The sequence below is a fragment of the Panicum virgatum genome, chromosome 7N (assembly GCF_016808335.1).
Source record: "Panicum virgatum strain AP13 chromosome 7N, P.virgatum_v5, whole genome shotgun sequence".
Lineage (NCBI taxonomy): Eukaryota > Viridiplantae > Streptophyta > Magnoliopsida > Poales > Poaceae > Panicum > Panicum virgatum.
Genome location: NC_053151.1, coordinates 30,485,246 through 30,502,690, shown reverse-complemented (window position 1 = coordinate 30,502,690; position 17,445 = coordinate 30,485,246). Strand labels below are relative to the sequence as shown.

General features: G+C 48.1%; 1 protein-coding gene and 1 non-coding gene across 2 annotated transcripts; one reads left to right on the top strand and one right to left on the bottom strand.

Moving 5' to 3' along the window:
• The first annotated feature begins 7,366 nt into the window (after positions 1–7,366).
• Positions 7,367–7,473, top strand: LOC120684115. The gene has a single exon (XR_005679098.1). It is a non-coding gene; the product is annotated as a small nucleolar RNA R71 (small nucleolar RNA).
• Positions 7,474–13,008: 5,535 nt separating this feature from the next.
• LOC120681135 (BTB/POZ and MATH domain-containing protein 1-like) lies at positions 13,009–14,130 on the bottom strand. Its single transcript, XM_039962669.1, has one exon. The coding sequence runs from the start codon at positions 14,128–14,130 to the stop codon at positions 13,009–13,011; it is 1,122 nt and encodes a 373-aa protein (XP_039818603.1).
• Positions 14,131–17,445: the final 3,315 nt, after the last annotated feature.

Here is a 17,445-nt window from a genome sequence, read left to right as displayed (position 1 = left end):
ATTTTTGCACATTTAACTATTTTAGAAAATACGGGATGTTACACTTTGTGGGGAGTAATTTAGATTTTTTTTTCAAAAAAAGAGAGAAGATAGAAATTCTGGAGGTTTTTTTTGAAATAAAAGGCAGGAGCACTGCCACATCATATAAGAAGAAGAAGCATTCGTACATAACGCGCCGAAGCGAACACTACCACCACACAAACAACGCACGCAAACAACGCACACTACAAAACAGTACGCCGCCACAACCTGGGAGAGGAGCCAAAAGAAGCTATCCGCGAACTGCGCCGTCGTCACCAACGCCGCGCCACACCAAATGTCGCGGCCCACTGTAGGCCTGAGCGGCAGCTCGAAGACTACTATTTGCCATGGACCTCTTAGGCTATCCCCTCCGGCGCTCGCTAAAGCATCCTGTAGGACCCCGTTTTGCTGTAGCGGCATACTGGGAGCTCTACGCTACCCAAGCGGAAGTCCGCTAAGGGCTAATGTGGCGCAGGCCCACGCGCGTCACCCCCTTCTGCTGGCTGCAGCTGCTCCCAGACCGCCCCTGCTCCTCTAGCACCACCGCAAGCTCCGCCGGCTCTGGCTGCTCCCCAAACACGCCGACGGAGGAGGTCGGACCCGAACGGCGGCAGGAGGAGGGAGGAGAAGAGAGGAGGCCGGACCGGAACGCCGCCTGGAAGGCCATCGGCGAGGAGGAAGGAGGGAGGCCCGCCGCCGGAGATGAGGGGGGAAGACATGGCCGCCGCGGTGCCACGGCCCGCCTCGCCACGCGCCGGACGCGCTGCTGCTCCCGCGTGCAGGGGAGCAAGGACCCGGCGCACTTGCCAAAGGAGGAAGCCAGAGCCGTGGGCCGCCGCCGCGGGCCTGCGCACGGCGGCGAGGACCGTGTCTAGACCGACGAACGGGCCGGGGTAGACGGAGACGAGGATGATGGGGGAAGCGGCCCAGGACAAGGTCGAAATTGGATACGGCGAGGACGGCGGGGAAGCCGGGGGGCCCGACCTCCCCTGCGCCGACCTCGAGGACGCCGGAGAGGGGCCCCTGCTGGGCGCGCCGGAACCGAGGCGAGCCTGCCGCCCGCGGAGATGGAGGGAGCTTGGCGCGGCGGAGCTCGACGCCGCCAAGCCCAAATCCAGCGGTGCTCGCGGAGGAGGAAGGAGGGAGCTGGCGCCGCGGAGCGAGGACCCAGCCGCTGAGCTCGCCGCGCCGTGGCCGCCCGCCGAGCCGCACTGTTGGCGTTTCTTACGCTCAATAGAATATGGATTCCGCAAGTGCACAGAATCACCGCTATAGCACTTCACCTTGGACTATCATAGGGTATCATATATTTCCTCAGGGAAGAACTATGGTTAAAGAGTATCGAAGAATCGAATGACAAACTTTACTAGAGATATCAACCGACTAACTTAGTGGGGGAAAGCCTGATATGATAGGTAGGGTAATGGCCAACGATGACCATCTGACACAGGAGACTCTAATCCTTAGAGAGGTAGGCAGCTGGGAGGACAACGAGCAAGAAATATTCCTAAAACACTTCTAAACTATCGAGCTAGCCTCTCTAAACTAAACCTTACTTCTAACTAGTTATCGGAAACCTAGAGCTTACTTAGGCGGCTGGAAGAGGAAGGACTTCAGAAAGGGATGAGAGGGGAGTCCAACGGCAACCTGTAACTACTGCTATGAAAACACCTAAACGTGGTGGACTACAAAGGACGGATAGGGCTGTCACCACCTACTGACTACCACAACGGTTCCGTGGGGTGGAACACACTTCCTAGCTAACACTAAGCCCAGACACCACGTCCGTACTCGGTGTTAGGATTTCTCTTGTCGCGAACAAGAGAAATCCCCCTCAACCTAGAGTACTAACTTGAGATACTCTAGTCTGGGTGAGAAAACCCGTAAGATAAGATCCCGATAAACAAGATAGGTACAAAGCCTAAACTAGAGATTTACTTCTGCACACAAGTAAGATAACTTAGAAAGGTAAATAAATGCGGAAAGTAAAGCTGACTCAAAAAGATAAAAAAGATAACTTATATTGATAAATGTCAAAGGAAAAGATACAAGAGCTATACCCGACTTCCGATGACGACTCCGGAATCCCGAGACAAGCTCGACTCGACTCTAACTCCCAGACTACCTAACCTACTCTAGAAACTAAGAATGAGAAGAGAGAACTCCTTTTGGTGTGTGTTGAGAGTGAGGATGTTGCTCTCTATTTATAGTGCTCCAAGGTCGGTATTTGGTCTAGCATTAGTTGCACGCAGTTGTGGCGGTTGTGTTTAACTTCCACACCAAATCCAAGCTTGAGACGCCGCAAAGTGGGGCCGGTCGGCCTCCCCTAGGCCGGCCGGCCTGGGGATCCCACCATCTAGCCACCGACTTTTTGTGGACGGCTTGGATTATCTCCTGGAAGTCGGTGGAAGAGGATTGGGTCCAAAGCACGTGATTGTTAGGCCGGCCGGCCTGGGTTTGGCTCCTCTCGGCCCTCCGTTTCACTGACGCATCAATCAACTATTGCACATTCTTGCTCAAGGTGGTTTAGGTCTTGAAACTGCGTTTGGACACTGAAAGTGGACCCAACCTTTCATTGCTCAAGCCTTTCGGTCTTTGTTTGTGAATTTTGGACGGAACCAAATTGGATTGGCTTAGATTTGTGCTTATGATCACTCTGGCAAAGTTTCGTGGCATGGTATGCTGATGTGCCAGGCCGGCCAGCCTAGGGTAGGCCGGTCGGCCTGGTATTTTGTCCAATTTTCCTGATTTTTGGTACACTAGTTCCTGCGACCACAACTCATCCGAAACTTGTTGCACTTGTTAGAAATAAGCAAAATATGTATAGAACATGGTGTAAAGCTCATGTTATTCCCAAGAAGTTGACGGTCAAAATAGGAAATAATGGCCGTCAACACCCCCCAAGCTTAAACTTTTGCTCATCCTCGAGCAAAGCTAAAGCTGAGGCTCGGTGGATCAGGAGTTGCATCAATGCTCATACCCTGCAGAAACCTTATGCACAACATAATACTCTAACCCATATGTACTTTGAATAAGTTGGCTCATAACTTGGTTTCTGGAGATGGGGCTTACTCGGATTTCATCCCTCGTCTTGGGCGGTTGAGAGATTGAACAACCTTCACCGGAATATTTCCTGCCTCCTTTTCAGGTTCCTATCTCGGAGTTTTTTTGCAAGTTTTTCAAAAGTGGTTTAAGATTCCCCGATGGTACTCTCAAGTTGCTCAAGGTGTATGGTCCTCACCATGGTCGGACAATTTGATTATCTTCTTCCTACTCTAGGGCTGATATGTGGAGTTTTTGGTAGGAAGAGCATACCTTGGTTACCTGTGTTGCTGAGCCGAAGAGTGGTTCGCAAGAGGTTGGTACTCGATCAAATCCCGATCTTATGGGAGGTGAAGTGTTCAGGGAAGAGGGAGGAAATGGACTCACACTTAGAAAATTTTAGTCTTTTGAGCCCCTTATTTCAACTCTTTTGAGTGGAGGTATGGGTCTTGTCTTTTTCTTTTCTTTTTCTTTTTTCTTTCATTGCTTTCGCTCCAGTTTTTTTTATAAAGAAGATGACCCATACTCCATGAGTATAGAGTTATTGGAAGGGAGCATTGCTTGGATAGACCATTCGAAATGGATAGGCTCAATGTGGAGATATTGGGTTTTGTTGTGAAGGAATTGTCTGGATGTAACAGCTCGGCTACTGTAGTGCCGAAAAAATACTATAGCGACAATAGTCCCGTACTGGGAAGCGAGGGAGAGACGAGCCAGCTTAAAAGGCCAGTCTCGAGGAGTTGAATAACTCCGGTTCCAACCTTTTGTGCGAAGTGAGGACGAAAGCGCAAGAGAGTTATTTAACAGGTGTGGTTTACTCAACGTGCAGAGTAGATCTTAGCCGTTATTTCAGGCCGGGTCGTTACAGTGGTATCAGAACCGACTCTCGCAGTTTCACGGGCACATACGGGCATAAGTGCGCGGGCATGAGCATGGGCGCGTGGTCGCAGATGCCACCGGCATGTGAACAGGCGCGTGCGAGGCACGAACGTCGCACAGGGACCATTAGCACTGGACACACGGACGTGGCACATGAGACCGTTAGCACTAGACGTATGGGACGTGGCCAAGAGAGGAGATCCTGATCCTTTGTCCCGTATGGGTAAGCTGGTTCGATGATTCGTGGGTGATTGTAACAGCCCACGGGCCAGATGGGCCGGGCCGAATCTCGAGTTACTGTAGCTTGGCTACTGTAGTGCCGAAAAAATACTGTAGCGACAATAGTCCCGTACTAGGAAGCGAGGGAGAGATGAGCCACCTTAAAAGGCCGGTCTCGGGGAGTTGAATAACTCCGGTTGAAACTTTTTGTGCGAAGCGAGGACGAAAGCGCAAGAGAGTTATTTAGCAGGTGTGGTTTACTCAACGTGCAGAGTATATCTTAGCCGTTATCCCGGGTCGGGTCGTTACACTGGCGAAGGTGGATATCAATACCCGGAGTAGGTAATTGACATGCCAGACATTTTGAGGCTAGCAAAACAATGGTGACGCAAAGGAGAAAGATCGGTAGATGACAAGCACCTTCCTCGAACGGACTCACCATTCGGCAAAGCTCAAAATAACTCAAGATAGTTTTTATAGGTTAATATGATAAAACGTTATGGCTTTGGGTAGGACATGCAAACCAAAGGGGAATATTTTACCATGTTTTGTTTTAAAGAAATTCCGAGAGGTTCCCTATTAGAGCATGCAGTTTTATTCCGATTCGAGCCATCTCAAATCTCACAACAACTTAGACTAGGAAATCAAGCTCATGCTCCCACACAACCAGATTTTAGTGGAACTACTTATGTGCCAACTAGTTCAAGTACTAGGAGAGTAAACAGTTGTATACGAGGCACTTGCAAAGCATGGATAGAGTAACTATTCATCATCTCCATGATAAGAGCTTACACGGATTTCCATACATATGGGTTGGGAGTTTTATTCAAAGCATGAAACACATTTTTTTGTGTTTTAATTTATTTATTTTGTTTTTACTTTATTTTAATCTTTTACTTTTATTTTTTTGAGTTTTTGAATGATTAAACTAACTATTATTTTTTTTATTTTTTTTGGACACAAGATGAATGGATAGGTCGGACGACTTACATGGATACATGGGCACCCCCCAAGCTTGAATGAAACTCAGTAGGTTTGCCATCTTGATCGATTTTTTTATGCAATGTAAAGTGAAAAGAATGCATTTGTGAGAATTTAAACATGCCATGTTGAGAAAGGGAAGATTATGCAAGAATATAAACTATCCTATATGCAAATACAATAAGAATGGATAACTACCACGTACCTCATGGCAAGGGCTCGAGTTTCTCGTCCTGAGCGAGACTATCCATACTTTGGGTTTGGTCGTCGTCACCTGATGGAGACATTGGTGGTGACGCTTTCTTCTGCTACTTCTTCTGTGTAGGCAGAGTTACTTCGATCTCTTTCTTTCCTAATTCCAAAAAATTCTTACGTTGGATATTCTGCTTCACGTTCCGTTGGTTATACACCTTAATCTCCTCTCGAGTTTGAATATTCTCCACAAATTCGATGAGGGAATATGGCTTCTCCAGCTCTTTCACGGATTCCTTCCGTTTGAAACTTTTGATCTGTGAGCATTGTTCATCCTTTGGTCTGAAACCGAATCTCTCCTTCTGCCCATTGATGTTAAGTTGGATTACTCCAACTCCCGCATCAATGTGTGCAGTTGTCATGCTCAAGAATGGCCTCCCCAATATGAGAGGGATCCCAGTGTTGACTTCCATGTCGAGAATGGCAAAATCAACGGGAACAAAGAAATTCCATATTTTCACCGGAATATCCTTGGCGATCCCAGCGAGATGACGAACTGAATGGTCTGCTAGCTGCAAACACATGGCAGTAGAAGCAAGCTCATGATGGTTAAGTTTATCATAAATTACCTTTGGCATGATGCTGATACTTGCTCGCAGATCGTAAAGAGCGTGCTTAAAATGTTGAGCTCCGATGGAACATGTGATGGTGGGGCATCCTGGTTTCTTCTTCTTCTCCAGGAGAGGATTGAGTATAGCTGTGCTACACTCATCCGTAAGTTGCACGACCTCGGTGGTCGGCAGGGCCCTCTTATTGCCAACGATATCCTTGAGATACTTGGCGTACATGGGAACCTGCATAGTATCAAGAAGTGGTATGTTGCCATAAAACTTCTTAGTTACCTCGACGAACTTGCCGAATTGCTAGTCGGCCACCGGCTTCCTTCTCTGCTCTAGAAACGGTAAGGCGGTTGTATTGTGACAGTCCCGTGAAGTTCTAGGGGGTTCCACAGGGTCTTCCTGGGTAGCAATGGTGTTGGATTCTTCTGCCTCCTCCAGCACACCGTCTACAGCATCGGTATTCCTGGCGATTACGGTCTTCCACCGTGTACTTGCATCCTGCGGAAGAGGTGTTTCTGTGCGGATTGTCTTGCCTGCACAGCTACCATACTCACACTTTCTTTCAGGGTTACTTCCGGTTGCCTGGAGAGCTTCCCCGCGTCGTGGTTAAGGCAGGATGGTATACCTGCATCCTGCGGAAGATGTGGTTTCTGTGCGGATTGTCTTCCCCACATAGCTACCGCACTCACAATTTCTTTCGGGGTCACTTCCGGTTGCCCGGAAGCTTCCCCGTGTCGTGGTTAAGGCAGGATGAGGCCAGCTGAGTTACTTTAGTTTCTAACCGTTCGTTGAAACTCAACTGATGTTTAATAACAGAGTTAAACCCTTCTAGTTGCATAGCCAAAGACTCAAGAATTTTATCATTAGCAAGAAATTTCTCACTAATGTTGTCATTATTTTATTTTTGGCCATTCATGAAGTCTTTAAGCGAGGGCTGATAACTATTATTAAAATTGATACCTTGCTGTTGGCCGAAGGGGAGGTCGGGCTTAGAATTCCAACCTTGCTGAGGAAGACAGTCTGAGTCATTGGGAGTGTTGTTCCCAATAGAGTTCTCGTCCTCTTGAGTGAATGGGCAAGATTTGTCCGAGTGTCCAGTATTGCTTCATTTCTCACATTTCATCTGAGGCTCCATAGTCTGGTTAACCTCCTGGTGTGGAGATTTCAGCTTTTCTATGAGAAGATCCATCTTGGCTGCCAGCACATTGACACTGTCGATTTCATGTATTCCATTTGCATGAGCCGGCTGCCAATCTCCTTTCCAACTCTGATTGGAAGCAATCTTGTCGATGAGCACTTTAGCTCCTGCAACATCGAGAGAGAGGAATGCTCCTCCCAATGTTGCGTCTATGTGATCTTGCAATCTCTGGTTCAGGCCATGGAAGAAGCTTTGAATGATAAGCCACTCTTCCATGCCGTGGTGTGGGCATGCTGCAATATATTCCTGAAGACGTTCCCAGGCTTCCGGGACTGTCTCATCCTGGAGTTGTTCAAAACTGGAAATCTTGTTCCGAAGGGCATTGGTCTTGCCCACCGGGAAGTACTTGACCAGAAAAGCATTGGAGCACACATCCCAAGTGTTGAATCCTTCCTTGTAGGTGTAAGACCACATCTTTGCCTTCCCAAGCAAAGAGAATGGGAACAGTCGAAGACGAACATTATTCATCGTAGTGCCTTTTGGGTTGATTATGCTGCTCACTTCCAGAAAATTCTGCAGATGAGCGTGGGCATCCTCTGATGCCTATCAGCAAAAGGGATTTGCTTGAACCATGTTGACAAGCTCAGTCTTTATTTCAAAGCCATCAGTGCCTTGATAATTGTTCAGTCCAGTAGGGATATGGCTATTGGACGGGGCTGAAAATTGACGGAGTGTCTTCTGAGCCATGGGTATTGAAGCTGGCGTTGTCAAACCTTGATCCTAAGAAAATTTCTTCTGGTAGAAAAAAAATTCACCCAATTCTTTCTGGATCTGAGTTGAAGTGGTATGGTAGATCGAAATTGGTCGTGCCCTGCTCTGCAGAAATCACAAAGATACCGAGAGCAATGGTAATCCCGCTAAAATTAGCGGTGACAACCTAGTAAATTTTATCAAATTATTCAACGAAATCTTTAGCCAATTGTTTTCCCGGCAACGGCGCCAGAAATGCTTGTTGGTGTTTCTTACGCCCAACAGAATATGGATTCCGCAAGCGCACAGAATCACCGCTGTAGCACTTCACCTTGGAGTATTCCAGGGTATCGTATATTTCCTCAGGGAAGCACTGTGGTTAAAGAGTATCGAATAATCGAGTGACAAACTTTACTAGAGATATCTACCGACTAACTTAGTGGGGGGTAAGCTTGATATGATAGGTAGGGTAATGGCCAACGATGACCATCTGACACAGGAGACTCTAATCCTTAGAGAGGTAGGCAGCTGGGTGGACAACGAGCGAGGAAGACTCCTAAAACACTTCTAAACTATCGAGCTAGCCTCTCTAGACTAAACCTTACTTATAACTAGTTATCGGGAATCTAGAGCTTACTTCGGCAGCTGGAAGAGGAAAGACTTCAGAAAGGGATGAGAGGGGAGTCCAACGGCAACCTGCAACTACTGCTATGAAAACACCCGAACATGGTGGACTACAAAGGACGGATAGGGCTGTCACCACCTACCGACTACCACAACGGTTCCGTGGGGTGGAACACACTACCTAGCTAACACTAAGCCCAGACACCACGTCCGTACTCGGTGTTAGAATTTCTCTTGTCGCGAACAAGAGAAATCCCCCTCAGTCTAGAGCACTAACTTGAGATACTCTAGTCCGGGCGAGAAAACCCGTAAGATAAGATCCCGATAAACAAGATAGATACAAAGCCTAAACTAGAGATTTACTTCCGCACACAAGTAAGATAACTTGGAAAGGTAAATAAATGCGGAAAGTAAAGCTGACTCAAAAAGATAAAGAAGATAACTTATATTGATAAATGTAAAAGAAAAAGATACAAGAGCTATACCCGACTTCCGATGACGACTCCGGAATCCAGAGACAAGCTCGACTCGACTCTAACTCCCAGACTACCTAACCTACTCTAGAAACTAAGAATGAGAAGAGAGAACTTCTTTTGGTGTGTGTTGAGAGTGAGGGTGTTGCTCTCTATTTATAGTGCTCCAAGGTCGGTATTTGGGCTAGCGTCAGTTGCACGCAGTTGTGGCGGTTGTGCTTAACTTCCACGCCAAATCTGAGCTTGAGACGCTGCAAAGTTGGGCCGGCAGGCCTGGGGATCCCAGCATCTGGCCACCGATTTTTTGTGGATGGCTTGGATTGTCTTCTGGAAGTTGGTGGAAGAGGATTGAGTCCAAAGCACATGATTGTTAGGCCGGCCGGCCTCCCTTAGGCCGGCCGGCCTGGGTTTGGCTCCTCTCGGCCCTCCGTTTCACCGATGCATCAATCAACGGTTGCATATTTTTGCTCAAGGTGGTTTAGGTCTTGAAACTGTGTTTGGACACTGAAAGTGGACCTAACCTTCCATTGCTCAAGCCTTTCGGTCTTTGTTTGTGAATTTTGGACGGAACCAAATTGGATTGGCTTGGATTTGTGCTCATGATCACTTTGGCAAAGTTTCGTGGCATGGTATGTTGAGGTGCCAGGCCGGCCGGCCTGGTATCTTGTCCAATTTTTCTGATTTTTGGTACACTAGTTCCTGCGACCACAACTCACCCAAAACTTATTGCACTCATTAGAAATAAGTAAAATATATATGAAACATAGTGTAAAGCTCATGTTATTCCCGATAAGTTGACGGTCAAAATAGAAAATAATAGCCGTCAACACGCGCCTGCACGCCGCCTCGAGCTCCGCCCGCCGCGCCGCCGGGAGCCGCGCGGGCCTCCAGGTCGGCCGTTGTGCCACCGCTCGGGCCCTCGCCCGCGTCTCCGCCCGCCGCGGCTCGCCTCGTGAGGGAGGAGGACGGCCTCGCCGTGCGTCGCCTGGGCCAGGCCTCTGCCTCGTCGTGCATCACCGCGGCCCGCCTCGCCGTGCGCCGCTCGCGGATGAGCTCGGTCGCCGCGAACGCGCCACTGGGGGCCGCGGCCGAGCTCCGCCGCGCCGCCGGGAGCCGCTGTGGGGGTGGCGGCCAAGCTTCGCCGTGCCGCTGGGGGGCGCCGCTGCCGGGGGCGACTCGCGCGCGAGAGAGAGTGCGTGGGAGGAAGGGGGCGGTGGGAGGGTAAAAAGGAAATAAAAAAACTGACATGTGGGTCCCGTAACAGTTAGTTGGTATAGAGGAAAGATTTAGAGGATGTATTACTTCAGCGAAACTAGAGGTAGAGGAGGGAATCTCAATGATCATGCAAAAATATTCTTTATAAAAGATAAATTTAGATTACGACCAGCCATGGCGCTGCGCTCTCCCCCAAGCACTCCTCGGCGGGATCTGGGCCCCCGTGATTCGCCGCCGGCGGACTCTCCGCCTCTCACTTATCAGGGACCTAGTCCTGCCCTCGTTCGATTGATACACCTATGATGCCTGCAATTCGCAGTCTGACTACTAGTTCTGACGAGATCTCCCATCATCTATCACCGAATTAACCTGTAGGCTCGGATCAAACTGTTTTTGATACTAACTAATTATATGATGCGCCATGGGCTGGCTTTTCTTTCTAGACGATAACGATGCAAATATATGGGGTTTGATGCAATTACTTAGTTCAGACCCTTGTTAGCAGAGGGATTATGTGATTGGACCAATAATGATGAATATTGCCACTTCCATATGCACAGTAAGTGCCGGATTTGACCACTATTGTATAGCTTCCACATCAATGCACATGTTCTAAATTGCACTGTTGTTAATGCGTTTCCAAAAACAGGCCTTGTGTAATATAAATTGCATATAGTTAGTCTTGACCATAGTCACAGGATTTGAGGTCGATGCCTCGTCCCACGACCCGGGAACGCCGTTCCGATTCGAGGGTCGGGCTCAAAGAGGGTCAGTGTCCCATTCAAGATTGGATCGCGTCCCGGTTTGAGAGGGGTTGCAGCCCCATTACTAGCAGATTTAATTGGGATAAGAAGGTTATGGGTGTGGTTTTTGTTAGATAATGAGCCGAGTATGTGTACTATGGTCTAAATGTACTCTTTTTATACATTTCTTATATGCTTGTGCAGATTAGTTTCTTCATTAGTAGCACATATATAGTTTTTGTCTTTCTAAAGACGCTCGACCCGAAAATATCGACCCGGATGAATCAGGGTCACGTTCCACATAATAATTTATCGTTCCACAGAGGTATACCCCCTTTGTACCACAATTTTATAAAGTGACGACCCTCGACCCCGTTCCTCGACCTGGTCGACCCAGGAACTTTGTGACTATGGTCTTGACTGCTTTACTGCTGGTGGTACAGTCAAACTATTGGATGTTTGATAGTATGGATTCTAAAAGGACTATTGTTAGCCCCAATTGCAGCCATGCTCTCTCGTTAGCTTCCACTAACATGCATGAACAGCTGTTTTAACTCATGTATTTGCCTCAACTATAATTATCTAATTAATCCTACCAGGGTGGAGCCACCAATGGAGCTAAATCTCATGTTCGTAGGAAGACAGAGGAGGACGTTGCTCATTTGTTGGCAAAATTAGAAAAAGAGGGATTGGAGATAGATGGCAAGATAGCTTGTATTATTTATGGTGGATTTGCTAAAATTAAAGCTGAAGCCGTAAGGTAATTGGAGGCGCTACAACAAATTTGATTTTTACTCAAATGAAATTTATTCTGAACATTCACTCATTATGCTCATTGTTTTGATAGGTAGAACAACAATGAGCCAAAACAGAACTGGATGATGGTACTGCTCACTATGGCTGCTGGTTTTATCGCGGGAGTGGAATGCTATACATATGCCTTTCGTGCAGCAAATGCGAAGAAAGACGCACCCTCCGTGAGGGCCAAGAGTAAACATGCTTAGTTAAATAGCCTAGGGCTTTCAGGTCCACTCTGTTTATGGAATGCAAAACCAATTAGGTAATCTTGGTAAAACATTGTTAGCTAACTATGGTATGCAAAACCTATTTATGTTGAATGATTGTTGTTTTTGGCATATATCATGTAACTTGTACTGGTAACACCATGTTGCTGTTCTAAACTGCATGGAGGCAGGTGCTCGGTTAAGTACTCTAGGTTATTTAGTGTTTGGTAGTAACTGAATGTGGTGCGTTTGGCGCTTACATTGGCATGGTCTGTTGTGATAATTTATGGAATAATAATTCATGGTGTGACACTCGAATGGTGATTTAGGATTTGTGGCTTCACTTGCATAAATCATTTACTGAAATCATGCATGCATTGTCACTGTGCTGTCATATATTGAGATCTTCAATTACCAGCTTTGGCCCTTGGGCTCTTTTCTTCGGTTGGTCTTCTTTGTTCTCAGAATTTTTTAGTCTTTGGTAATGTTCTCTTTGGTATTATCAGCTGAGCCTGCAAAAGGAACTATTCAGATATTGTCAAAATAATAGAAAGAGAAGGATGTACTTGACCCGATTGGTCAGCAGCTGTAGAAGGGACCTTTTTTTGGAGGCCAAATCATGGTCATATAAAAGTGATGACGGGGGAGATTGCTCCTGATTCAGTGTTATCTCTGAATATAACAGCATGGCTGTCAGACTAAAACGTACAGGGAAGACGAATTTAAGTGGATGACTTTTCCGTTGGTGATGTGGGATAAGAGGAATATAGAGCACGGTACCATGTAGCTGCTAAGGTAGTTTTTGCAACATAATTATTAGGGAGTCGACATTTGCAATAAAATGTCCTGCGACTTTTAGCTACAGATTCCACTGTGAGTGGACATTTGCAACAAAATATCATATGGCTCCAAAAAATATCTTATGTGGTGAAATCTTAGAATCCGGGTGATACAAAATGCTTTTTTTCCTGCAATATAATTTTCTCATATCAAAGCGTAGAAAGTACTACACAATAAGCAGATAAAAATTTTAAGCATGACATCCATAAGACTGGCTGGATGTACACTACGATCAGATTCTCCCATATGGTACTACGACTTGCCACTTCATCTGAAAAGCATGACACTCTCATGGATCTCTTGATTGTTGCACCCAACAATCTGTTTCTTTTCCTCGTAGCGAGCAATAACATTGCATATTAGCTCATTCATGACGTTAGGCCAGCTAAGCTCTAAATACTCAAACTGTTTAGTTCCAATGACTTTAGAGAGAGCTACGAAGGAGCCTAGGAACTCGAAGCATGCCTGCTTAAGACTAGGGCAGTGGTGCTTTTTAGCTAGTGCCAAGATAGTTGCCACGGAGGCCGTACCAATGTGGCCGCACAGCCTATCTTCACACATTAGTTTCAGCCTTTGCAGGTTGTACCTGTCCGCCGCAACAATCAGACGTCCAGTCATTGCAAACTCATCCTGATGATCCATGTCTGGCAACACGTCTGTGTATATGAAAGTAAGCAGAACCCTGAACACTCGTGCATCCATGTCTTGTATCTGTATGACGGCATTGGTGCTGGTGCTGCCCTCCGTTTGGTGGAAGAGCTCCGCCTTGAAGACCGATGACCGTGCCCCGAGCACCAGCCGGTGCGCCGCAAACTTCTCCCCGCCGACTCGCAGCTCGACGTCGGCACCCTCCTTGCTTGACAAGAGGCCATGGAGATGCCGGTGCAGATCAGACGGTGGAACCACCATGGATGATGACGACGCTCTCTTCACAATGTGTACGTCTATCCTAATGGCGAAACGATCATCTTTTAGGAACTTACTGGACCGCTCGAAGCATTCCCTTTTGATAAATTTACGGTACCCACACTCCCGATTCACTTTGGAGAAGGCAACCGGCGCGATGCCGGTGCGTCGGTAGAGCGACGCTGAATCCTGCAGGTCTGGGTTGAGCAGACTGAATGTTATGTTTGCTGTCACGGCCTCACCATCGACAGGATCAGCAAGGAGGAGAAATAAAGCGATGAAATCGGCAGTTTCTGGTCTGGATCCCTTGGGGTTGAAGTTCCTGTGCCATCTATAGCCTCCTGCGTCGAACGGGAGTGAATCGATACAAGAAAAATCGGCTAGGGTATCAAAGATTGTTGAGTACCCATCGATCTGGAGCACGTGATAATAGGATCTCGTGGAGATGGTCGTCGTAGATGGGTCCCCGACAGTAGATGCCATGGTCGGCGCTGAGCTGTTACGTCGTCAAGCACTTTTCTCTTCTCTTCTTATTAAGCTGGCACGTCAAGCAAGGGGAGGATATATATAATTCTTCTCTTCCCTTCTCTTCTTATATATATTTTATGTATTTATAATAAAAGAAGCATGGCAGCGCACGGCAAGGGAAATATTATATAGCTAGAAAAAAGAAAGCATGTCTCCCGTTGCAATTAATTTATATCTGATAAAAGAAGGAATAAGAATTATCTTTCTTTCCTCTTTCCTTTTTTTTTGCTAAAGTTTTCCCATTCCTCGTACCTGTAAAAAAAGACTGAAAGACCTGAAATTGTTACCTTTGGTATACTATGAAATTACTCCCTTTCTAAAAAAATAAATCCTATTATGAGCCACGAATATTGAAACTTGCATCCCTAACCATGACTGTTAATATACCTTTCAAATGAATATATGTAAAAATCTCTTATTCGCTTCTCTTCAGCCAGGCTAGAGCGAGGGCAAAATTAAACCAACACGGCATGCATAGAATATACATATCAAAGTGCAGTCATGATCAAATAAAAAGAAGACATACATATATGTGTCATATCCATTGAGTACAATATATGTATGTATCATCATAAGCCACGAAATAATGGTATCCGGGAGCAAAGTTTCGTTAATGCTGCTTTCTCGAGATCACGAGCAAGAAAGCCTGAAATTAGCTCCTTGATAACAGTTGGGCAGCTCCGAGCTAAGTACTTGAACTCTTCTGATCCAATGGCCTCAAGGAAAGCTACCGAGGAGTAGCCGAGGAACTCCAATCCACTACCAGAATCTGGCTCTTTGCCGTGTGCTTTCTACCGGGCACACGGCAAAGAACATCTTTGCTATGTGCACACACAGCAAAGATATGACACACGGTAAAGATATGTTTTGCCGTGTGCTTTTTTTTGGTACATGGCAAAGCTATACTTTATCGTGCGCTTTTTTCTGGCTCACGGTAAAGTCATGTTTTGTCGTGTGTTTTATTTTGTCACACAACAAAGTAGTAATTTTTTTATCTTCTCACTTTGAAACTTTTTCTACTCGTCACATACAACATGTGATACTCCATGTTAAACTTTGGTACATTTTTATATTTATTTGCTATATTTAACGAATTAATTTCATTTCAAGCAATTTTTTGAATCAAGTCAAATTGATCGAGTGCTTCTTGATCTTGAATCGAGCTAGACTTCACCAACATATATGCGCGAGCTTGCGATTCTTTCAACAAAGAATAAGCATGTTGATGCTCTCAACATTATGATGATGGACAAGTTTCCTGGTAAAAAAATGTCTAGTATAGCCATGATTCTGTTGATGATGACTTATATAATAACTATCCCCTTATTTCCTCAACACAATAACCTGCAATAGTCTTCCTCCTCATGAGCTTACATAAAGAATTACCCTTTTATACTTCTTCACGTATAAACAAAATCATCCTTAATATATGACAACAACATTAAACAAAATATATATTATGATCCTGACCCTCATCCTTAGACTGACTCCAACAATGTGACGCATTCCACGGGATGCATTTCTTAGTTTGTCTTGTGCACAGTACATTCGTCGCTCACGCAAAATCGGGAGTCTCCAACAACGGCAGGCAAAATCTCCCGCGAAGCAACCGCTGCTCCTCCCTCCCGCCGGCCGCCGGTGAGGACCGGCCCGACCCGCCTCCTCCTCCGCCCCAACGCGCCTCCTCTTCCGCTACGCCCCTGCGCTCCTCCACCTCTCCCTGACACTCCGCCCCGCCGCGGCTCCGTTGCCGCTTCGTCCCGTCGCAGCCGCCCCTGCTCTTCCTCCCTCCCGCGCGCGCCGCCGAAACTCCGCACCGCCGCAGCTCGCGAGCTGCACGCGCAGCTCCGTGCCACTGCAGCGCTGCGCGCCGCTCCGCGGCCGCCGCCGTCCAGCATCCCGGCGTGCCTGTCCGACCTGTCCAGCCACCCTTGCTTCGCCAAGAATGCGCTGTGCTGCGAGCTGCTGCAGTCCTTGGCTGCCACGCTCGCCGAGGCGGCCGACCTCGCAGGGCGGTGCCGGGGGCCGCCGCCGGAGGAGAGGGAGGCCCGTTGCGCACCTCCTCGCCCGCCGGTGGCGGACCGTCCGCTCGATTGAACAACATCTCCTCCCCGCCCGCACGAGCTCCGACCACCTCCCTCTGCAGCGCCCTCCGTTTGCGGCTCCCTCCCTCCATGGCTCTCTCCCTCCGCGGATCCACGCGCCGCCGCGGGCGGACCGGGCAAGCTCTGCGCCACCGCGGCAGGGCGGGTGGCCGAGCTCCGCGCCACCGCGGGCTGGTCGAGCTTCGCACGAGCGGTGAGCAGGGGGCTGCGCCGCCGGAGGTGAGCAAGGGCCGCGCTCGCCGGAGGTGAAGCAGGGGGCCGCCGGAGCAGGTGAAGCAGGGGGCCGCCGGGTGGCCGAGCTTGCCCGCCGCCGAGGCCAGCGCTCGTCGGCCCGCGTCCGCGCCGCTCGCCCACTGCCGCGCATGCGCTCGCCCGTGCCCGCGCTGCTCGCCCACCGCCGCGTCAAATGCATAGGAGGAGAGAGGCAATTCATTTTTGGCTCTCCTCTTTCCTTTCTCCTCGCGAAGCAAAATGCGTCGCTCTTTGCGTGTGCTGTTGGAGGTCCGTTTGGCGAGGCACAGTCTCGCGATGGAGGCAAATATGCATTTGTATATCGTTGTTGGACTCAGTCTTAGCTCTGTTTATTAGGATAGCTGATATATCGACAACAACATTAAACAAAATAGGTATGGAAAACAAAGTTGCGCGTGCGTGCTCACGTATGGAAAGGATTTTGCTACGGAAAAACGCCACAACGGAAGGTTCCCTGGCACAAGTTGTGTTTTTAATTGTCTCCTCCCCATCCTCTATTCTCGTGTCCTTATATTACCAAACAAAAAGAAAAAAAGGCAAAAAAAAAAAGCAAAGTCATCGGCTCCGTTCCTTCAATCCCCCCACCCACCATGGCGTCCAATTCCGGCGACGACTCGACGAGCTCCGGCACAACCACCATCATCGCGGCGAGGTCCTACCACATGGTCAGGATCGACGGCTACTCGAGAAGCTTGAACACGGAGGGCAACCGGCCCTCCTTCAACTCGGACCCGTTCCGTGCGGGAGGCCGTACCTGGCACGTGATCTACAGGCCCATGGGAAGCCCGTGCTGCCCGGAAAACACTGAGCACATCTCCTTGTTCCTTGCTCTCGATGACGACCTCGCCGACGGTGAGGTGGTGATGGCCAAGGGCAGCTTCAGCCTGCTCGACCGGGACAGGAAGCCGGTGCA

Bases quoted from the DNA above. Each gene is read 5' to 3' on its own strand.
- LOC120681135 (XM_039962669.1), bottom strand. From the start codon at position 14,130: ATGGCATCTACTGTCGGGGACCCATCTACGACGACCATCTCCACGAGA.